Here is a 21,843-nt window from a genome sequence, read left to right as displayed (position 1 = left end):
GTCCTTTAAGCGGCTGCTTGGAATGACCCGCTGACCTTTACCAGGGCTAAATTTAGGCCAAGACGCTGGCAGAGGGCCAAGTAGCGAGGGACCGTCTGAAAGTCCCCAGGCCTCGCCGGGGCCGGCTTCGGGGAGCCTGAGGCGGGAAGGCGGCCCGGGGCGGCTGGGCGAGGGCTTCTGGAAAACGGCGCTGCCTGCGCGGCCGGAGAAAGCCGCGGGGCAGCGGGGCTCCCCAAAGGTCCGGACCGCCCTTCAGCTGGGGTCGGGCGCGGGAGCTGGCTTGGGCCGAGACGCTCCCTCGCTCTCCGGGGGGAGGCTGGCGCCGTCCCGCACACCAGCCCCGCGCCCAGAGCACCAGGGCGGCCGGCGCCTCGGGCCCAGGACGGGGCGGGCGGTGGGAAAGGCGGCCCACTTGGGCTGTTCCGCCCGGCCGCTGCTGGCGCCCGTGGCGGGTGGGGGGAGAGAAGCGCGGGCCCTCCGGGGAACGGGCCGTTGGCTCTGCGCTCTGGCCCTGCCGCCGCCCTCTCCGGTCTTTTGCCGACGGTCCCTAAGCCGCGGGCGGGGAGGCGGGACTGTCCGGAGCCTCGGCTATAAAAGCTCCTGGTCAGGCCCGGTCGCCCCCGCCACTGCTAGCAGCTCCAGCGCAGCCAGCCCCGATCCCACGCAAGTGAGCGGGCGGGCCTGGATTGGGTGGTGGGTCGGTGGGTGGCTGGGAGCGGCAGGCCTGCAGCCGTGAGCAAGAGAAGGCTGCCGGGTGTCTCCAGCGCCAGCGGGTGCCCAGGGCAGCAAGCACTCGGCCGGCTGGAGAGGGACCAGGGTCCCCAGCCTCTGTTCTGCAGAGAAGCTGGTGGGGGGAGCCGAATTCCTGGCTGTGCAAACAACCTTTGGCAGCACTGGCCACCCCGGAGAGGGGTGCCCCATCCTGCCCATGCTTGGACCCCCTCTTCTGGCCTCTCCAGGGTGTGCGTTGGGCCTGTGGGGTCTTCAGCACGCCCCGGAGTGGGGCCTTTTCAGAGCTCTGGAGCCCAGGCCTGCCCCTCATCTCTTCGGGGGCGCTATGAAGACCCCTCCAGGCCCCCCCTCCAAGTCCCCAGCTGCACCTCGTAGGTCTCCTTGCTGCCCCAAGACCAGGCTGCTGTTCCGGCAGAAGCAGAAGAGAAGGGGGGGGAGTGGCTATTTTTAGTCTTGGCAGCTGCCCCTTCCCTACCCCCTCCAGGGCGGGTTTCCACCCCCCCCCCATCAGCACATGGACTGAGTCCAGCTCCTCAGAAAAGGGCAGTCGGGCAGGCAGGCCAGCAGGTGCCGGGGCTGAAGGGGCTTGACCCCGCTGCTCACCCCCTCCCTCGCCCCTGCAGGATGTCGATCCAGAAGATCCATGCCCGTGAAATCCTCGACTCGCGGGGGAACCCAACGGTGGAGGTCGATCTGCACACTGCCAAGGGTAAATGGGAGGGGCAGGGGAGGAGGCTTTGGGTCCCCCCAGTGCAAAAGAGGAAGGTACAGGACGGGCTGACTCCATCTCTCTTGGACAGGCCGCTTCCGGGCTGCGGTGCCTAGCGGTGCCTCCACTGGCATTTATGAAGCCCTGGAGCTGAGGGATGGTGACAAAGCCAGATACCTGGGCAAAGGTAAGGGGCAAGAAATACAGGGAGGGTGAGATTCCCTGTCCCAAAGTCTCTGTGGGGCTGGCCAATCACCACTATTAAGGAAAAACAGAAAAGCGGGAAGATGGGCGGGGGCAAAAAGTGACCGGTGGAACTCACCAGGAGAGGAACTTACCAGGAGAGGACTGAACGAAAGCTGAGGTCCCCTCGGTGGGCATTCTCTGTCCATTCTCCCCGCAGGAATAGCATTTGCCGCCCTGTTGGGCAGCCCTGAAGAGGAACGGGGCATGACTTGGCTCCTTGGGGGTCAGTCTGTCCTGTTGACCCCCCCCCCTTCTTCTTTTTCTGGTTGCTTGTCACACAGGGGTAGTGAAGGCTGTGGAGCACATCAACAAGGAAATTGCCCCCACCCTGATCGAGAAGGTGAGTGTGGGGGGGATGCCTGGAGAGGGGAGAGCAGGCCCTAGGGAGGGTTCCTGTCCCTTGGCAAATGGCAGTCTTCACACGCTCCAGGTGCCTTTCCCTTTTCCCTACAGATGTGGCTCCACCTCAGAGCTCCTTTTCTCTAGGGGAGAAGCTGACTGCCCGCCCGGGAACACAAGGGTTGCAACAGGAGGGCCAGGCTGGCATTCTTTTCTTTCCAGTTGAGAGTCTTTTAGACGGGGTGGGGGGTGGGTGGGCGGGGGAAGGTGGTAGGAATTTTGCATAGTCGCAGTTGGCCTTTGTCCCCATTTCTCTTATCAACAGGGACTTTTTACTAAATATTAAGAACAAAATATGAAAGCGTCTTTTCTTGATTTTGTGTCTCCGCATTCGAAACTTTTGGAAGATAATCCCCCCTCCTTTTTTTTCCCTGATAGAAAATTAGTGTTGTTGAGCAGGAAAAGATTGACAAAGTCATGATTGAATTGGACGGGACAGAGAACAAATGTAAGTGGGGATGTATTTGCACCCTTTGCCCCCCATACCTTGGCAGGGAAGCCTTATCTTGAGGCTGAGCTCACACCTGGCCCTTTTTCCTTCACAGCCAAGTTTGGGGCCAATGCCATCTTGGGCGTCTCTCTTGCTGTGTGCAAGGCTGGGGCAGCTGAAAAAGGGGTCCCTCTCTATCGCCACATTGCAGACCTTGCTGGGAACAAGGAGCTCATATTGCCAGTGCCTGTGAGTGACTGAGCCAGGAGAAGGGAGGGGGCAAGTGAGGGGGCTCAGCTGCTTCAGCTAATGGGGGTCTTGAAAGACAGGGGCTGGAGAGCAGCTTCTTGGGGGCCTAGAAGCATCTCTAGGTGGGAAGGTGCAGAAATGAGAGTTCTGCCAGGACACGGGGCAGAGCAGGGCCTTGAGGGGGCCCTGGCTCTTTAGGGGCAGGTCCGAGGGGTCAGCACCTGCTTGCCCCTTGCCAGGCTTTCAACGTGATCAACGGGGGCTCCCACGCTGGGAACAAGCTGGCCATGCAGGAGTTCATGATCCTGCCGGTGGGGGCTACCAACTTCAAGGAGGCCATGCGGATCGGGGCTGAAGTCTACCACAACCTGAAGGCAGTGATCAAGAGCAAATACGGGAAGGACGCCACCAACGTGGGGGATGAGGGCGGCTTCGCCCCCAACATCCTGGAGAACAATGAAGGTGAGGGGGCCTCAGTGGCCTTGGAGGGAGGTGCCCACGGGACAGGCTGCTTTGAGCAGGCCACCGCCCCTCGACCTTTGCGCGCTGGGGCTGAATTAGCCCGTGGGCTGTAACTGGAGCCCTTGCTGAGAAAGGCTGCTGAAGGCAGCGATGGCTGGGGGGCCAGGAGCCCAGGGCCACCACTGGGGGGGGTGCAGGGTACACTCGGGGCCCTCCCTCCTCCCTCCTCCCTCCTCCCTCCGCTGGGACCCCGCCTGCCCTTCCACCCAAAGGGCCCTCCAGACCACGGAAGCCCAAAGTGCACTTAGGAAAGATTTCACCCCTGAAAACACAGCCATTCACGTTCCATCAAAACTATGTAGTTCTTCTTTTAAAAAATACACCGCATCCCACTAGAAAAAGTCTAGGGAAGTGTTTAAATGGTCAGCATTGGGAAGGTCCTTTTGCCTGAGCAGAGCAGGTGGAGGACCCTCTTGAGAAAGAGGAAGCCAAGTTCTTTCCGGGGGTTCCTTTAGGTGACAGTCTTAGAGTTGGGAGGGTCCCTGAGGCCGTGCCCCCCGCCCCCCCCCGGCGGCCCAGGGCAAGGACCCGGCTGGAAGCATCCCCGACAGCCTCCCGTCGGCCACTCCCACTGAAGGGGATTAATGCCGGGGGGGGGGCATGGATTCATCATCATCCTCACGTCCTTTGGGATGAGGAACGGATGAGGAACCCCCTGTCTGCCTTCTGCCTTCAGCCCTGGCTTACCTCACTAAGGAAAATCTCCTGAGATACTTTGTCAAATGCTTGGCTGAGAATAAGATAGATTGTGTCGAGGGCATTCCCGCACTCTATCAAGGAGGTCACGGGTTCAAAGGAGTAAGAAAGGTCGCCCCTGCAGCGTTTGCTCTTTGGAAACAGTCTCCCCCCAGTCCTCCTCTTCCTGCCTCTTGAAGATCAGCTCTCCTCGGGCGTCTGGTGCTTCCCCTGCTCCCCAGGATGTCTCCGGACAAACCGTCAGCAAGTTCCTTTGGTGCTTCCAGTGCAATTAATCTGGTCCTGGAAAGCTGAATTCTTTCAAGCGTTTATTCCCTGATCGTCTTTCTGTCCAGCCCCAGCCTCACTTCTCCCCTTCGTCCTGCTCTTCACGGTTTCTGGGTGAAGCACATCCCTGTTGATGGAGAACGTAGAGCGGACTCACTCTGCTTTGCCTGGTTACTCGTGCGTGCTCGGCTCGGTCTCCCTCAGAGATTTGATAGTCAACTGATACTTTTCCTGCCAAGCAATTCGCTTTGGGAATAAGCATCTCAGGCAGAGCACAAGCGACTGAGCCATCAAAGGCATGAGGTAGCCCCCCCTGTTCACTATTGCTCTCCATGCCTTTCTATGCTTGCTTCCACCACCTCACACATTCCTTTTGTCCTCCAGATCTCTCTCCTCTTTTCTGGAGCGCCTCCTTGGCTCCATCCAACCAGGACTTTGTCTTCCCCTTCCTCTCAACCCATGCACACTTCCTGCTCACACTTACTGTGTAATTCAGTCTTCACTCTTTCTCTCCAGTGAAGAAACCACCTCAAAATAACTTCTTTCCTGACATTCATGTTTTGCATGCAGTCCACATTCCTTCAGCAACCTTTCCTTCTCTTTTCTCCAGAAGCCCATTCAACTTACTTTTATGCTTCACCTGATGTTCCCAACTTTAATTTCCCTACAACAAAGGAGGAGGAAGCATGCTCTTATACATAGTAATTTTTGCTTCTGTTCACAAACATATAATCCATCTCACGTTCAATGCAAATCACTGTTTCTCAACCCACAATATATCATCTACTTACAAAAGCACACACCACATCCTGAGACAACACGTAACAGCAGCAGCACACAACAATCCCTTATGAATTTACTGACACAGATTTTAAACAAACAAGAGGACATCACACCACCTTGTCCATTTCTCATCAATGCTGACCAACTCACTTCCTTTCTTTCTCGTTCTTCAGTGTCCATTTTTCCCTGAGCTCCACCCTTAAGGCCACCCAAATATGGACTCCCTGCATTCAGGGCCTCTCACTGCTCTTGTTCCCTTGTGTGTTCGTCATAAGCAAATCATTCATATTTGCATTCATTCCTTTGCCACGTTTAAATACGAACAGCCTGGGCTTAATCCGCGTATTCGAACCAACTACATTTTTCTAAGCAGAGACTCAGCATACGGTTTCCGTTCTCATTCCTTCTCGGGTCCCCAAACGGCTCAGTCACTTTTTCTGTTTTCTCTCATCTCACGCCCACTCGTCCGTTCGTGTCGTCCAGCAGAATAATTTTCCCCCAGCGTTACATCTCTTTAGAAAGTTGCAGAGTTATCGCCGTCCTGCCTGCAGGTTCCTATTTCTAGATGCGCCCGCAACAACTTAAGTCGAGGCCAGATCTGTTTTTCTGTCTCTCATTTCAATTCTCGCCCTTTCCCGGTGTTCTTCTTACGTGCCGAACGGGACCCTTTGTCCCACCGCTTCATCTTTGAGCAGGGCGTTCCCTCTGCCTGCCAGGAATCTTGCTGGTGCCGCCGCCGTGTCTCTTATTCATCCCGGGACAGCTCAGAGCCTGTTTCCTCTGCAAAGGCCCGAAACGTGTTTCCAAGTTCCAGGGGTGCAGAATGTCTCCTCTCGCACCGGGCATTCCCCTCCGCCGGGCTTGCTCGCTTGTTCGTTGTGCGTCTTACGGAGAGTGGGTTCGGTCGCCTCTTCTCGGAATCCATCCATCGGCTGAAATGCGGCAGTCGACCTTTCCAAGGATTGCCACCCGCTTGCCTGAGTCGCCCAGACAGGCCGGGGGCTCTCAGGCAGTCCAGAGCCCCCCCCTGCTCAGAACTAGAAGGGACTTGTTTTGCTCAGGTGCTGAAATGGGGCTGGTTTGGGGCAGAGTCCAGGGTGCTCCTTGAGCTTCCCTCCTTTCTGCAGCCCTGGAGTTGCTGAAAAGCGCCATCGAGAAGGCTGGCTACCCTGACAAAGTGGTCATCGGGATGGACGTGGCCGCCTCCGAGTTCTTCCGCAAAGGCAAATACGATCTGGACTTCAAGTCTCCTGACGACCCGAACCGCTACATCTCTGGAGAGAAACTGGGAGAGCTTTACCAGAGCTTCATCCAGAACTACCCAGGTGATCAGGGCCAGGCTGCCAAGGAGACAGACAGCAGGGGAGAGCCAGCTCCCAGTGCATGCTCAGGAGCACTCTTTTTGGCCCTCAGCCCATAAATGTATTGGGGTGGGAGAACTGACTTCTCATTGCTCTCTCGCAGTCGTCTCCATTGAGGATCCGTTCGACCAGGATGACTGGGAGACATGGAAGAAATTCTTGACTCAGGTGCAGATCCAGATTGTGGGGGACGATTTGACTGTGACCAACCCCAAGCGGATCCAGCAGGCAGTGGAGCAAAAGGCCTGCAATTGCCTCCTCCTCAAGGTCAACCAGATTGGCTCTGTCACAGAGTCCATCCAAGCGTGAGTCCCGTGCTGCTGTGGTGGGCAGGGAGCAGGCGGAGGGGGGGGGAGAGGAGCTGAAATCTTGCCTCACTCAAGGAGACAGAGGGTGGTCCCCTCTGCAAGAGGATGGGGGGGTCCCTCCCAGGTGGCAGCCTGCATGCTTGCTCAAGTTTTTTCTTCTTCCAGCTGCAAGCTAGCCCAGAGCAACGGCTGGGGAGTGATGGTGAGCCACCGGTCGGGGGAGACCGAAGACACCTTCATTGCAGACCTGGTGGTGGGACTGTGCACTGGGCAGGTGAGACCAGCAGCCCCATGTCTTCCTCCAGCCTCCCAGGGCACCCAGCCTCCTCCTAAAATAATATCTTGGCCTCCATTCGCAGATCAAAACTGGAGCCCCCTGCCGCTCAGAACGCCTGGCCAAGTACAACCAGCTGATGAGGTGAGGAGACAAATCCCCACCCCCAGCACCCCACGCTCTTCTGGGGAGTTGCTGCAGGGCACTGCTATAGCCTGCTGCTGATTAAGGCCGGCCACCTCTCTGCCTTTTCACAGGATCGAGGAAGAGCTGGCCGATAAAGCGCACTTTGCCGGGCGCAAGTTCCGGCACCCTCTGGCCAAGTGAGAGCTCCAGATGGTGAGCACAGGGGGCTGACAGCAACCTCCTCTGCCCGTGAAAACATGGCCCCAACACTGGTGGGGGCCTTTGGGGTTTAATCTGTCTCTTATCCAAACATGCGTGTAGAAAATCTGTGGAATCTCCCCAACTCCACCTTGGGGGCTGAATAGAAAGGCTGCTGTGCCAATTACTTTGCACGTGTCATTCTTGAGAAGGGGTGACCTGGGGCTCCACGTTCCCGTCTGCAGTGTCCACTTGTTCAAGGAGCCTGGCGTGCATCTGAACAAAGCAGACCTTCCTAAGGGCCTCACTGCTGCACGGCGCCCACCCACCCAACGTGTAAGGGCTTAGCTATGCCTTCATTTCAAGGTATAACATGGGGCCTCTGCCAACTTTTCTTACCTGTACAAAAACTAAAAAAAAAATCTCGTCCCTCGTTCTAAAGAATTGGAAGCAAACGCAAAACAGCACTGACAGGAAGAGTTTAATGGGACATGTACATGGCATACCCCCCCCCAGATGTTACAACCAGGCTTGTGGGATACCTCTCCATTTCTCGGCTCCCAAAACAAAGCGATGGGGGGAAGGGAGAAGAGAATAAAAATCCAGCATTATTTACACACTTATTGAAGTCATCCAAACGGAGTGGAGGCCAGCTGAGTAACAAAGTCACTGATGCCTGCCCTGCCCCAAAGGAAGCCACGTCACCGCTGCTCTTCCTTGGTGGGCTTGCTTTCTACCGGCATGCAACTGAGCTGCGCGAATACCAAAGAACGGGGCGCTCAACCCGCGGGGGAGAGGAGCGGAGAGGTGGCGGATCTCCCCTAGGGTGGCCCTAAGCGGTGAGAACAGGAGGTAGCTCAGCTCCAGGCCTTCTGGGCAGGAGGCTACGTTCTGCCGAAGGGGCAGAGACCAGGCCGCAGCCCCAGAGAAGATACCGGCCGTGGATGAAATGGAAGGGGGGAAATTCATACGGCAAAGCCAGGGGGCTGCAGCCCCCCAACCAAGCCTTCCAAAAGGCGAGCCGCGGACTGGGATTCCCGCCACTCAAAAGCGACATGCCCAAAAGCTGGATAACCGTGCTTAACTGGGCCGGGAGGGGGCAGGCCCTGGAGGCGGAAGTCTCTGCAGCCTCTTCTGGGCTTGGAAATTCTTCACCCTCGTCACATTAAAAAGCGATTCTAGCCAGAGCTTGAGCGGCCAGGGACGGAGGGTGCGGAGTCCTGCCCGTCCCCACGGAATGCCCCGGCGGCAGCCGGGCCCTCCTAGGAGCTCTTCGCCTCCTCCTCGCTTTGGCGCAGCCGCTTCTTCGCCCGGATCTCGTTCATGGCCTCCTCGATGGAGCGGGTGTCCCTCTTGTGGGCGGCCGGCACTGCAAGAGGCAGCAGGGCAGGGCAGGGCAGCGCGGGGCTCCAGGGGCGCCCGGGGCCGCCGCCCGCCGCCCCCACGGACCCCTCCCGCGACTCACCGCAGCCGTAGGCCTTGTTGGCCTCCATGGCGTGGGCGGCGTCCTTGGCGGCCACCGTGCCGATCAGGCGGCTGTACTTCTCCTTGTAGTCGCTCTGCGGACTCACCTCCGCCGGGCCGCGCAGCGCCTCCGCCTCCGCCCGCCTCTGCGCCAGCTCCTGGGGGCACACGGGGCACAGCGCGGCCCGCCCCCTTAGAAGGGGAGCCGCCGGGCCCCCGCCCGCCCGCCCCCCCACCCCGGGCCCCGCGCACCTTCATCCGCCGCCGCTCCTCGGCCTGCTGCGGGTCCCACTCCTCCCCGCGGCGGTAGGCCTCCAGCTCCTCGTCGCAGGGCGCGAACTCCTGCGGGGGACAGAGGCCGGTGAGGGCGGGGGCCGGGGGGCGCCGGGGGCGCGGCGCGGGGGGGGCGCGGCGCGGGGGGGGCCTTGCCTTCTTGAAGACCATCACGTAGCGCGAGTCCTCGTCGTCGCCGCCGAAGGAGAAGGACGCCAGCCCGGCCACCTCCGCCACGTCGTGCCTGCGCAGAGCCGTCGTCCGTCAGAGGCGCCCGCCGCCCGCGCCCCCCGCGCCCCCCCCCGGCACTCACAGGATGCTGCGCTCGATCTTGCTCATGGGCCGGAAGCGCCGCCGCGGCCGCGCGCTGTCCTGGATGAAGGCCGAGACCTCCCGCTCCATCTGCGGGAGAAGCGGCGGCGTCAGCGCGGCCGGCCCGGCCCGGCCCGTTCCCCCCGCCGCCCGCCCCGCGAGGACGGCACGAACCCGCTTCCGGAAGGCCGCCTTCTGGCGCTTCTCCTGCTCCTGCAGCGTCCGCAGCCGCGCGCTCTGCTCTGCGGGGAGAAACGGCGCCCGGCGGCGGCTCAGGCGGCAGGCCCGAGCCGGCGCCGACCCCTTCACCCCGCCGCGCGGGGAGGGAACCCGCTGCCCGCCTCCCCCCCCACGGGCCCCGGCCCACCGACCTCTGGCGCGCCGGGCCTCGCGGTCGTCCAGGCCCGGGGGCGGCTCCATGGCGCTCAGGATCGAGCCCAGCAGGTCCGCCATCGCCGCCGCCTTCGGCCCCGTCCGCTGCGCGGCGCTCCCGTGACGTCACGGCGCCGGAAGGCCGCTCCTCTTCCGCGCTCGCCCCGCCTTCCGGCGTGGACTACAGCTCCCGGCGTGCCCGCGCTTCCGGCCGCCCGCGCAGTTCGCCGCGTCCCGTCCCCCCCGCCCTCTCCCCGCGCCCGCCGGCCGTGCGAGCCGAGGGCCTAGGCCGCTCCGCTCCTGCGGTCCGCCCCGGCGCAGCCCGTCTCCAGCAGCGCCCGCACGGTGGCGGCCAGGCGGGGCAGGTCCTCGTCGTCCAGCCCGCCGCGGGGGCAGCAGAGGTCGGCCTGCGGGGGAGGCGCTCGTTAGCCGCTGGACCCACCCCGCGAGGCGTCCGCCCGGGCAGGGGCCGCGCTCCGGACAGGCGCAGGGGGAGCGCGCGGGCAGCCGGCGGGCAAGAAAGCGGCCGAGGCCGGGCGTGGCCTTTGCGGAACCGTTTCTTGGCGTTTTCAGTGTACACAGGCGGGGGCGGGGGCGGTCACAGCGAGAGACGACGCCTCCCCCGGAGGAGGATAAATAGAGAACCGAGCATTTACAATATTGTACACGCGCTGAAAAGAATAATCTTCACAATATCCTGTAGTCCTATCTTCAGAGAGATACATAGATAGATATACCCTGGGGGGGGTCTATAAAATATATATATACGTGTATATATAATTTAATATATTTAAGGCAGCACATGGGGAGTGTTGTCAAAAGGGCCCAGATCAGGAAGGGGAATCGCGCTCTCCCGTTAAGGCATTTCCATTTAACTGGGGCTTGACCAGCAGTGCAGGGGCGGCTCATGGCTCACGGCTCTGGGTGGAGAGACCGGAGGCACCTGGAGCCTTCAGGTGCAGAAGACCACGGCCCGGCACCCACCCTCGAACGCAGGCAGGCACCACCCCTGGCAGCTGTAGACAGAGGTTTTCCAAAAGCACGTCCCACCTGCCTCGGGATTAGGCCACTGCTGTGGCAAGCGTAGGGACGGAGTGCCCGGATGCCACAGAAACTTGTGGCCATTTGGCCCGCAGCCCTAGGAGGGTCTGGGCCGCCTGCCAAGAGGACCTCGAGTTCCCAGCTGGCAGATAGAGGGGGAGCAAGTCAGACCTGCGTTTCAGAGCGCAAAATAGCCAGGAAGCTCTGCAAACGCTAGAAGAGGCTCCAACCTTTGGCCAGAAGAGCGTGCGAGCCCGTATGGGGACTGGAAAAGTAGCCATTTTTAAAACGAAGGGCTGCTGTGCTTGAAGCAGCTCAGTTCTTGTGGGGAAAAAGCAGGCGGAGGCCTCCGCGTTGCCTGGCGGGGCGGACCTACAGCCATCCAGCCCCAGGAGGCACTTGGGAAGGAGAGCAGCAGAGCAGAAGCGCACCGGGTCGGGGTCCGGAACGAAGGCCACGGCAGCAGTTTCCTGGGCGTCGTGTCCAGGAGAAGGCACAGGCGTGACCAAGCAGGCCACGGCGGATCTGAAGCTGGGGGGACTGGCAGCCTCGGAGGAGTCAGGAGACCCCGGCTGATCCCCGGTGGCTCCCCACCCATTCTGCCTGGTGAAGAAGGGGGTCTTGTCATGTGCTTGGGTGCCGGCTAGCGGTCTGACGCGAGAGGAAAGACGTCCCTCCCAAGGGAGCCGCCCGACCAAGGCCTGAATCTCTGCAGCACCCTGACCAGGAAAGGCAGGGCGGGACGGCTGGCAGAGGGGCCGGCTCCGCGGGCGCTGCTGTGTTGGCAGCCAGGAGACCCTGCTCTGCTAGGCGGCCAGAGGGAGGGCGTCCGAGCCCTCAGCAGCAGCAGCAGCAGCCACACAGCTTGCAATAGGCAAAGTACAAGAGCAACATGACGAAGGCATAGAAGACACCAAAGCCTGCGAGGTGATCGGAGAGGGCGGCGGGGACAAGGGGACTCCCTGCCACTGGGCGCAGCAGCAGGGCTTCCAGGAGGCGCAGGAAGCCACGGACGTTGCCTTGGAGGAGGAGGGCAATGTCTGAGACACCACAGAGAGACACCTGCGGCACATGGAGAGAACAGAGGACAGAAAAGGACGGGCACGTAAATGTTACGAGAGTAAGTAAGCTGAGGAGAAGGGGACGGGAGGAACACAGGAGGGAGAGCGCGCAGAGCAGGCCTGGAAGGAACGAAAGCGGCCCTGAGCAGAACTGTGGGGAAGGGGCGGGGGCTGGCACCACTCCTGGGGGGAGCCCACCCCCTGGGACTGCATACCCCTGCCTCCCGTGGGCCCACCCTCACCTCAGGAATCCCAAGCTGGCGGCAGGCGGCCAGAAAGCTCTGCACATTCTTGCGGCTTTGGACAGCGTTCAGCTTTGGCTGTTGCAAAGAAGAAAAGGTGGGGGGTCGGTGGCCAAGGGCAGCGAGGAGGCTCAGCCGCTGGACGCACACAGGCAGCACCTGGCCCAGGCAGGGGAGCTCAAGGTACCACTGAACTTCAGCCCGCAGGACCCTCGGGCAGTCCAAGGTCAGCAGGGGCAGCTTGGCTGCTCTGCGGCCGCCCTGCTGCAGGAGGGAGAGCTGCCCCCCAAAAGGGCTCACCACAGCAGGCGACGGCACGTGGATGAAGGGCACAGAGCGCGGGCACAGATGGTTTGCCAGCTGGCAAAGGATGACCCCGTCCGCCAGAGCCTCGCCCAAGTCCTCAGCCAGCGTAAGGTTCAGACGGGACTCGATTGCCTGGGGAGGGGGAAAGGAGCCGCTCCAGAGGCTGGACAGGCACAACCATCTTTGTCGTCAAGACAGTCCCTCGATCTGAGGCTGGAGTGCCGGGCTTAAGAATGTGGCAACGCCTGAGGGGCACCCAAGGGTTTGCCTGGGCTGCTGGGCCTCGGCAGCTGCTCTCTGCCCGCAGCAGGTCTTGGGCGGGAGAAGCAGGCGGTCTGGTCTGCTCCCTGCCCAGTGTCCGTGCCGGCCCCACCTCCAGCCCTCCCTCGTTCCCTCCTGACCCACACCCCTCTCTGAAACACCCACACCTCCCAGCTGCAACCCGAAACACGGAAGCTGCTCCGCTAAGTGTGGGAACAGCGAAGGGCACGTGTTGAGAACAGCCGGACCTAGGCTTGCGTCCCCCAATCCCAGCGGGGGGCCGAGCAGCCCCCAGCAGCCCTACCTTGCGCAGCTGGCTGAGTAGCTCCCTCTCCTCCAGGGCCTGGGATCCAGCCCGGGACCTCAAGCGGCCGCCGAGCTCAGGCGAGAGCGAACCTGGAAAGAGTTGTTCCGCGGAGGTCAGGGGAGCCCACAGCTGCTGGGCCGGGCCGGGTCGGGCCTGGCCCTCCCAGCAGGGCAGCCTGGTCTCCTGGAGCTGCTGCCTCGGAGCGAGGATCCAACTCCGCACCGGCAGAAGCGGCAGCAGGCCAGCTTCTAGGGGTCAGCCCACTATCCGGGTCCTCTCAGCCCCACTAGGCAGACCAGGCCAAGAAATCAACTTCACGGGAAGGCTGAAGCCACTGCTACGGAAACCAGCCGCAGTGACCGGATCCGGCAGGTTGGGCAATGCTGCTGCTGCTGCTGCTCCTCCAGCAAATTGGGGGCGGGGGTCTGCTGGCTGCTTCCGAATGGTACCTGGACGTTTTGGACCTGAATTGTTTTAACCCTTGTTGCCTTGGCAAGGGAGCTTGCATTCCTCCATCAAGGTCATCTCTGCAGATCCCACTTTTGCCTGGGAATCAGGATCTTGAGCATTTATGCTTCTGAAGAGAAGCATGGCAGCACATCTGGCTCAGCCCAAACCCTGGCTAGACAAGCATGCCGCTTCCTGGTCCCCAGCAGGAAGCGACTGTGAAGCCACAAGGAGTGGGACGGAGCCTGCAAAACTCTCCGTTCTGCAGGGCTCGACCACTTGTTCTTTCCAGGGCTCGTGTAGAGGCACTGTGTATTAAAATTGCCATTTTAATATATATATTAATTTTATTCTCAGGTGTATTCTATTTATGGCATAAATTCTGTAAGCCACCTAGAGTCTGCCCGGTTTCAGGCAGTCAGGTAACTTTCATAAAGAATGAGATGGATCCCGGGCTGTGTGAGGGGATCTTTGGTCTGCCCTGAAGCCCCCACAGTTCATCTCCATTAGATGGCCCTAGACAGCCCTAATATTCGAGGCGGAGAGAAATTCCTCTAGGTATAATGGTGCCGTCCTCTTCTTGCCCCTCTCACTTCCTAACACTGGGGTCTCCCCTCTCTTCTCTCTCCCCGTCAGAGTCCTTCCCGATTCCTACAATGGCAAGGACCCACTTTCCAGTCTCTTCCGTGTTTCATGCCACATGTCCAGGTGGCCATTAGCCGGTCTGCAAACTGATATAGGGGAAGATTCTTATGGGCCCGCCTTCTCCTGAACACTCACCAGAACTCTGCTGGATACTTTTTCGGGAGGACGAGCGGAACAGGAAACTGGGAGGCCTCTGCACCGAGCTGGCATCTCGGGGTACAGGATTGGCAGCAGTAGAACTCTGAGAGAGAAGAGGGTCTGTGCGGGCAGAAGGGGGTAAAGGTTGGCCAGGGATTCACTTCCCGGATGGCTTAGAAGTACAGTAGCAGCCAGAGCACCAGCGTGTGTGTCAGTGCACTGCCCACACCACCTAGTGGGTGGGATGCAGGCAACAGGATGTATGTTGGGTTTGTTTGTTTATTTATTTATTAAACTTGTATGCCACCCACCTCCCAACAACTCTGGGCAGCCCACAACCATCAAAACAAGGAACTATGATAAAATCAGTTAAAAGGAAGGGGAAAAAAAGGTAAAAGTTGTCAAGAACAGCAGACCGGATGGAAAGGGAGCAATGTGGGCTTAGTTGTAAGGTTGTCTTTAGATCAGAGATACTAGCCTGCAAAGAACAGGGTGACCACATTTGGGGGCAAACTTGGCTTTGGTCGCACTTGGGTACACTGGTTAAACTGAGCCAGAAGTGCCTGCTACTGTCCTTACCCTTAGCAGGGAATGTTGCATATGGCACGGGTTCAACCGAGGTTGAAGCCTAGTCTGCAACTTCTCTATCGTGCTAAAAAACATTATGTCAAAGCCCTGACTGACCCCAACCACAATGGGTGGCAGGGGTCCTAATTTATTGAACCCGTCTGAGGAGAACCACATCACATGGAGGACTGTGACTTGAAGTGCAGTTCTCGGTGCAACGCCTGTGGGGCATTTGGGGTCCTGCCTGAGAGCCCCCGGCCTGTCTGGGTGACTCAGGCAAGCGGGTGGCAATCCTTGGAAAGGTCGACTGCCGCATTTCAGCCGATGGATGGATTCCGAGAAGAGGCGACCGAACCCACTCTCCGTAAGACGCACAACGAACAAGCGAGCAAGCCCGGCGGAGGGGAATGCCCGGTGCGAGAGGAGACATTCTGCACCCCTGGAACTTGGAAACACGTTTCGGGCCTTTGCAGAGGAAACAGGCTCTGAGCTGTCCCGGGATGAATAAGAGACACGGCGGCGGCACCAGCAAGATTCCTGGCAGGCAGAGGGAACGCCCTGCTCGAAGATGAAGCGGTGGGACAAAGGGTCCCGTTCGGCACGTAAGAAGAACACCGGGAAAGGGCGAGAATTGAAATGAGAGACAGAAAAACAGATCTGGCCTCGACTTAAGTTGTTGCGGGCGCATCTAGAAATAGGAACCTGCAGGCAGGACGGCGATAACTCTGCAACTTTCTAAAGAGATGTAACGCTGGGGGAAAATTATTCTGCTGGGCGACACGAACGGACGAGTGGGCGTGAGATGAGAGAAAACAGAAAAAGTGACTGAGCCGTTTGGGGACCCGAGAAGGAATGAGAACGGAAACCGTATGCTGAGTCTCTGCTTAGAAAAATGTAGTTGGTTCGAATACGTGGATTAAGCCCAGGCTGTTCGTATTTAAACGTGGCAAAGGAATGAATGCAGATATGAATGATTTGCTTATGACGAACACACAAGGGAACAAGAGCAATGAAGTGGCCTCAAGGGTGGAGCTCGTGGAAAAATGGACACCAAAGAAAACCAAGTGAAAACCAAAACACTGTGAGTCTTGTTTGAAAAAGTATTCGAAGATAGACTACTCTTCTGCTGAGTGAATGGAAAGTGATCATAAGTGGAAGGGACTAGAAAGGGTTATGTGAAAGGTACCCAAAAGGATACAGTGCTACAATCAAGTGAAAGCGGCTGTGAATAAGGCTAGTGTGCCTCTAAGGAGTGATTTCTGCATGAAATGATGAGGGAAATATATTGCATAATGTACAGACAGAAAAGGTGGTAAAGTGTGGTGACAAAGAAAGAAAGAAATGCTTAAGATGAAAGGAGCAGAATGATTTAATGAAAATAAATTTTTTGTTTTAGACATGGGTGAAAAGAGCTAAACAAGGATCCTGCATCAGAATATAAGGAATTTAAAATGATGAAATGATTTGAGATGAAACTTAAGTGAGGGGATGCTGGAAGAAGTATTGTATGAGAATCACAGGGATGTGTTGAAAAGTAGATTTGAAATGAATGCTATAAATGTTAGTCTTTAAGGAAAAAAATGATGAAATGGAAGTCATAAATTCTGCGACAGTGTTTAAAAGCGGTAGGCTCACAGGTATTTATTTATTTATTTATTTATTAATTATTAAATTTGTATGCCGCCCATCTCCCCCATTGGGTGACTCTGGGCGGCTCACAATTACAAATCAAAAGCCCATATAGAATTAAAATACCCCATAAATAATTAAATTACTTAATCCATAAAAATCCACTATAAAACAAACCCTATACATAAATACTAAAGACATTCAAGATGACGGGGGGGTGGTAAAATCAATTACCCCACAAGCCACTTCCACTGATGCGAGCCCCAATCCGGCCCCCAGGCCTTCTGGCATAGCCAGGATTTCCAGCCAGGTATAATCATTGTAACTGCAGAAAAATTAGAATATGAATGCAGTTTGCTTGTAGAGTAACTATGGGAGTTGTTTAATGGGTGTGTGAAGACTACATCCATGCCTGATAACTGGAAAAGCACTGTTATTGTTCCCTTATACAAACTGAATGCAAAAATCCTCTTGTATTTAGGAGTACTAAAGCAGGTGTGAGTAATTATACCTTATGTGATAGTAGAGAATATATGTAGCTCATGGTTGAACTGTTGGGTTCTTGGTGTTCTCCAAGCTTGGTTGTTTTTCCTGCAGACATTTCATTACCAGGCTAGGTAACATCATCAGTGCGAGGGAGAGTGGGGTTTGCTGGTTGTTTATACATTTTTGGATGCTAGGGAATTTCTGGAAGTTTGACATTCTGACAAATCAGCCATCAACAGGCAGAAAAAGATAAACCCTCTCCATGTCCCATTTAAAGAAGATACAACCAACGGTCAAGGAAACATTCAACTGGTGCAAAATACAGTGGCGCGGGCAGTTATGTGCGCCCCTAGGGCGGTACTCGTTACACCTCTGCTCCGCGAGCTGCACTGGCTGCCAGTTTGCTTCCGGGTCCGATTCAAGGTGCTGTTTTTGACCTTTAAAGCCCTTCGTGGCATGGGGCCAGGTTACCTGAGGGACCGCCTCTCCCCGATTACCTCTGCCCGTCCCATCAGATCTGGCAGAGAAGACATACTGCGGGTCCCGTCTGCCAGGGAATGCCATTTGGCGGGTCCCAGGAGGTGGGCCTTCTCTGCCGTGGCGCCCGCCTCGTGGAACCTCCTCCCCCCAGAGGTGAGACTAGCCCCATCCCTCTCGACCTTCCGTAAGTCCCTCAAGACCTGGTTACGTGAGATCTCACGACGGCTCCCTTATTAATTCCATCCCCTCCTGTTTTGTGTCTTTTTACAGTTTTTTATGTGCAATTCTTTTTATGTATTTATTTTTTAATTGTTGTATGCCGCCCAGAGTCACCTCGTGTGAGATGGGCGGCCATACAAATATGATAAAGAAAGAGAGAAACAACCAGCCCAGAGCACCTCCCCTCCAGCAGCCAGCAGCCCGGTAAACAAGAAACAGCACGAGATAAGCAGTCACCATGAAACCACCGAGAAAGAAACCCTCTCTCGACCAAGACGGGCAGGGCAAGCGAGCACACAAACAGCTAATAACTGCACGCCCCCCCCGCACTGACGATATTCCCTGGCCTGGTGATGAGACATCTACAGGAAAACCGCCAAGCTTAGTTAGGTGTGTTGGCTGGTGATGTGAATGAATCTGCCTTCTTGCATGCAGACGCAGCTGCTATTTTGTTGGCTGAGGACCTGAGGATTTACATCACGTTTTAGAGACATCGTATGATGTAACAAGAAAGGCAGATCTGAAAATTAACGCAGCAAAGGCCAAGGGAGTTGTGTTCGGCAGGGAAGGACTGCATGAATCCGTGTACCTTGGAAGGCTGTTTACTAATGATGGGAAAACGGGTGGAGAAATTTTAAGGCACACAAATCCTGGTAGAAAAATAGTTCTTTGTGGTCTATTTTGAGGAACGGTTTGTTGAAAAAAGTGTAAGAGCATACTTCTGCCCATTTTCTTACATAAAAGTGAGAGCTGGGGGTGTCAGAAGAAATATGTATTTTGATTGCAGTGGGAAGGGGCACTTAAGAGGTGCGTGTGTTGAAAGAGTGGGTGATGTGAACAGAACGCAAGTGAGTGACCGGATGAAAGAAGCTCCTCAAGGCGCTTTGGTCACCCAGAGAGGAGGAGGAAAGAATTGCTAAAGAGACATACGGAAGAGTGGATGGGTCAAGAGGAAGCAGAAAACTGAAAAATAAATGGCTGGATGGATGGAACTTATGAGATTCTTAAAAAGATGAACTGAAGTTTGAAAAATGAAAGGCGGTGTCTGGAGCGGTGGGTGGATGTGATGGACGCATCCCTTCCGCTGGCTGTCAAGACCAGAGCAAAGAATGGCTAGGAAGCCCCCTCTGGCTCCCGCAGCTTCTCTTATAACAGGACAAACCTACCTGCATAGCGTGGACTTTGCCTGGGGGAACCAGCCAGCTGTTCGGCTCCCTGCAAGGCAATAAAGGGAAAAGGAAGTAAATGGACAGCACCTGCATTCCGATGGGATGGAGAGGCAAGGAAGGACCCCAGAACTCTGCCGAGTGAACCATGATGCAGAGCAAGCTGGTGGCTACTGAGATTGCCAGTGGCTGGAGTTGCAAGGAGACACAGTATTCACAGCACCGCATCTGCCCTCTCTCTAGTACATACGCACAGAGCCAGTATCACTGGCTAAATTCACACAGCACACAAAACCCAGTTTAACAAACGCTAATTACTTAGTTCATAAACCATGCGGTGCCAAAGTGAATTGACTCGATTCTGGCTTCTTGCGAAGGCCTGGTTCCCACCACAGGCTAAGCCAGAGGCTGGATTCCCTCAATGTGCTGCCCAGCTCCACGTTACCCTAAATGAGCATGCTGTGCGAACCCAGGGACAAGGTAGCGGTCGCATGCTGGTCCTACCTGGCTGCAGTGCTTCAGCTGAGAGAGGCTGCTGCTGTTCTCCACCAGGCTGCTGTGGGAGCAAGACGGCACCATCAGGAGAGAAAGGGAGGTAGCCCCAGACAGGCCCGCCAGGTGCCCAGAGGTTATCTTGTTCCCTTCTCAGCTCCCAAATGCTGGGTCTTAAGGAGGAACTTAACCCTTCTAAAGGAGGACGGGGATAAATAAGCTAAGGGGCATGGGGCGAGAGGCAGAGAGCTGGCTTTGGAAAAGGGAGGCCCTGATCCAAAACCTCCCTGTTCACCTAAGAAGACCCTTCCTCCCCACAATCCCAGACATGACTGAAGGCACCTATTAAGCGCTTAGCAATTTAAATGAACAAACGGGGAGGGGGTGGCCATTCGCTCCAGAGGTTTGGGGAGGCACTTCCTGGAGAGAAGAGGGTAGCTTAGGGCTGCAGAGAGCACTTCTGTGGTCATCTAGCAGGAGGAACAACAGCTTCAGCGACCACTGGACGTGACTGCAGACTGCCACCTGGCCTGGGGTGGGGCGAGAATACCTCAAGCATGGGGATGGCTAGCCCCATAGAGTCCTTCTGCCTTCAGCCTCAGATTTTTCATCCTCTTGGTCTCTCCTTCTTCTTTTTAGTAATGTTTTAAATTAAGGTATTACGTGTTTATATATTTTATGTTCTAATGTTTGTTGTGAATCGCCCAGAGTTCCCCCATTGGGGGGAGATGGGCGGCCGAAAAATTTAATAAATAAATAAATAATGGAGAGGATCCCAGCCACTAGTTCACAGTCAAGGTGGGTCTGCTGGCTGGAGACTGGTGGGAGGACTCCAAAACCACTGCTAGGATGAAGCAGATGCCCACTAACTTCCCAGGTGACCACCTGTCCAGCTTCTCCGTCCCCTGGGTCCACTGTGGCCGCTGCTGCTGCTGCTGCTGCTGCTGCTGCTGGCGCTCCCTTTCCTGCCATAACTGCAGGAGTTCAGGGCGACGGCGCTCCTCGGTAGACAGCTCTGGCCTGGGGAGGCTGGCCCCGCTGCTGCTCCTATAGAAGTGGGGAGGAAGCCACCCAAGTCTGTGTACTTGGGGAGCTGCTCTGTGGCCAGGGCCCAAGCCAAGAGAGCAGTGGGGCCCCATAGCACCCAATCCACCGAGCCAAGGAGGGAAGGCCTCCCCAGGCCTTCGTCCCAAGAGGCAGGAGAGCTGGCCTGCCACCTGATTCTGGGAGGGAAGAGCACAACCACCTCCCAGCGGAGAACTGGCCATGCCCAGGGAGTATGGAGGGCCAGGCGAGGCTTGACCTCCTGGAGTCTCTCCAAGATAATGCTGAATGCAGCCAGCCAGGAGTGCCACATACCTGCCAGTCACTCCTGGCTCTGCAGTGCCTGCTCTCTGGGAAGAGCTCCTGGCTGGTTTCTGGTGCTCCTACAGAGAGACCGGGCGCAGGAGAGTCAGAACCCCAGAGAACAGCTGCCTCCTCCTGCCTCCCCCCCCCGAGAACCAAGAGCACAGGAATCGGGATACTCCTCTGCCCCTAAATCTCACAGCCCTCCAGGATCACAGAGTCCCAGCTGCTCTGCTGCTTCAGGGACAGCCGGTGGGGGGTGGGGAGAGACGGTCCCGGGCAGCGCCTTTTACCTCGTGGGATGCTGTTCCTGGGAAGCCGGTCCACGCCCTGCCAGTCCTCCCTGCTGGAGGGGGCGCCATCCCCTCTTCCTCCACCACCACCACCACCACCTCCTCCTCCTCCTCCTCCTCCTCCTCCTCCTCCTCCTCCTCCCCATTCACGCTGCTGTCGATGTAGTCGATCTGCTCCAGTTCGCTGGCATCCGCTGGGGAGAGAAGAGCTTGGCTCCAGCTGCCCTGCCTCCCTCTAGCCCGCCTGCCAGCTCTGCTCAGGTACGGCCCCGCCGGCAGCCGTGCAAAGCCCTCCCCACCCGCCGCTCACCTGCCCCGCCGCGCTTCTCCTTCAGCTGCTTGGGGTCGCGGGCCAACTCAGCAATGCGGAAGGAGAGGTCTGAAAACTCATCGGTGGACTGAGAGGCAGAGAGAGATGCTCAGGGGAGAAGTCACGCAGTGGCCGAGACCGAGGCGCCCCGGGTTCAGCGCTGGCTACAGGGGGCTTTCCCGCTCCGGCTGCCGGGGGCAAGGCTCCCTCCCTCCACCAGCAGGGGAGAGGGACCAGCGCTTTTCCCCCACCAGGCCCAGTGGGGCACGCAGTACCTCATTCCCCGACCACCGCTTGCTGCCGCTGTCCACGCTGTTGAAGCCCGAGTCGAGGCCCCCATACTGGCGCGCTGGATAGAAGTCCTCCGGGAGGCTGAAAGGCAGGACAGAAGCAGAGGCAGCGACCGCATGAGACTCCGGGCACCACCAAAGCCCAAGGCCGCGCCGTTTCCTCTGACCAAAGGCTGACACCGGCATTGTGGCGAGGTACGTGAGGTGAGGGGAACTGCCTGGTGGCCCCCTCTGAGGCTGCCCTTGACCCCTTACCATGTGCCAAAGCCAGTGGGGCGTCCTTGGGCAAACTCTGCCAGGTCCGACCGGGCCTTGCTGCAGGCCTCGACGTTGAGGTACTTGAAGATGTGGATTTTGCCTTTCAGGCAGACCTGCGGGAAACGGGACCCAGTCAA

General features: G+C 57.5%; 3 protein-coding genes across 8 annotated transcripts in view; 1 reads left to right on the top strand and 2 right to left on the bottom strand.

Annotated features, from left to right (window-relative positions):
• The first annotated feature begins 596 nt into the window (after positions 1 to 596).
• ENO3 (enolase 3) lies at positions 597 to 7,484 on the top strand. Of its 2 annotated transcripts, none has more exons than XM_088142109.1 (12): positions 597 to 667; positions 1,356 to 1,441; positions 1,533 to 1,628; positions 1,969 to 2,027; positions 2,465 to 2,534; positions 2,632 to 2,765; positions 3,005 to 3,227; positions 6,161 to 6,358; positions 6,498 to 6,699; positions 6,868 to 6,976; positions 7,062 to 7,120; positions 7,234 to 7,484. In XM_088142109.1, exons 2-12 carry the CDS (start codon positions 1,357 to 1,359, stop codon positions 7,301 to 7,303), a joined length of 1,305 nt encoding a protein of 434 aa, XP_087998235.1. In that variant the 5' UTR covers positions 597 to 667; position 1,356; the 3' UTR covers positions 7,304 to 7,484. The 2 variants fall into 2 exon arrangements, with proteins under 2 accessions (XP_087998235.1, XP_087998234.1); XM_088142108.1 differs by having other exon boundaries at positions 618 to 663.
• A 960-nt stretch (positions 7,485 to 8,444) lies between these two features.
• Positions 8,445 to 11,554, bottom strand: SPAG7 (sperm associated antigen 7). 2 transcript variants are annotated; one of them, XM_088142162.1, is made up of 7 exons: positions 9,721 to 10,307; positions 9,524 to 9,591; positions 9,351 to 9,439; positions 9,194 to 9,281; positions 9,017 to 9,106; positions 8,766 to 8,922; positions 8,445 to 8,669 (listed from the first exon to the last, which is right to left on the bottom strand). In XM_088142162.1, exons 1-7 carry the CDS (start codon positions 9,800 to 9,802, stop codon positions 8,563 to 8,565), a joined length of 681 nt encoding a protein of 226 aa, XP_087998288.1. In that variant the 5' UTR covers positions 9,803 to 10,307; the 3' UTR covers positions 8,445 to 8,562. The 2 variants fall into 2 exon arrangements, with proteins under 2 accessions (XP_087998288.1, XP_087998287.1); XM_088142161.1 differs by having other exon boundaries at positions 8,445 to 8,922; positions 9,721 to 11,554.
• The window catches only part of LRCH4 (leucine rich repeats and calponin homology domain containing 4), a 34,591-nt gene continuing 23,203 nt past the window's right edge, over positions 10,456 to 21,843 (bottom strand). For 2 of the 4 annotated variants that reach the window (XM_088142079.1, XM_088142082.1), the window contains exons 6-18: positions 21,704 to 21,819; positions 21,434 to 21,530; positions 21,159 to 21,246; positions 20,849 to 21,042; positions 20,568 to 20,635; positions 20,079 to 20,255; positions 19,221 to 19,272; positions 18,717 to 18,765; positions 14,167 to 14,289; positions 12,937 to 13,028; positions 12,366 to 12,503; positions 12,066 to 12,143; positions 10,456 to 11,824 (exon numbers count right to left, since the gene is read on the bottom strand). In XM_088142079.1, the coding sequence (XP_087998205.1) occupies positions 11,600 to 11,824; positions 12,066 to 12,143; positions 12,366 to 12,503; positions 12,937 to 13,028; positions 14,167 to 14,289; positions 18,717 to 18,765; positions 19,221 to 19,272; positions 20,079 to 20,255; positions 20,568 to 20,635; positions 20,849 to 21,042; positions 21,159 to 21,246; positions 21,434 to 21,530; positions 21,704 to 21,819 (1,497 nt within the window). In that variant the 3' untranslated portion in view covers positions 10,456 to 11,599. The remainder of the gene's footprint in view (positions 11,825 to 12,065; positions 12,144 to 12,365; positions 12,504 to 12,936; positions 13,029 to 14,166; positions 14,290 to 18,716; positions 18,766 to 19,220; positions 19,273 to 20,078; positions 20,256 to 20,567; positions 20,636 to 20,848; positions 21,043 to 21,158; positions 21,247 to 21,433; positions 21,531 to 21,703; positions 21,820 to 21,843) is intronic. The other 2 variants (XM_088142080.1, XM_088142081.1) reach the window with 2 other exon arrangements.

The sequence above is a fragment of the Python bivittatus genome, unplaced genomic scaffold (assembly GCF_059951505.1).
Source record: "Python bivittatus isolate LINGU-HERP-01145 unplaced genomic scaffold, Pbiv_v1 ctg000370_np1212, whole genome shotgun sequence".
NCBI lineage: Eukaryota > Metazoa > Chordata > Lepidosauria > Squamata > Pythonidae > Python > Python bivittatus.
The sequence above is the reverse complement of the archived record's forward strand: the minus strand, read 5'-3'. Positions and strand labels throughout refer to the sequence as shown.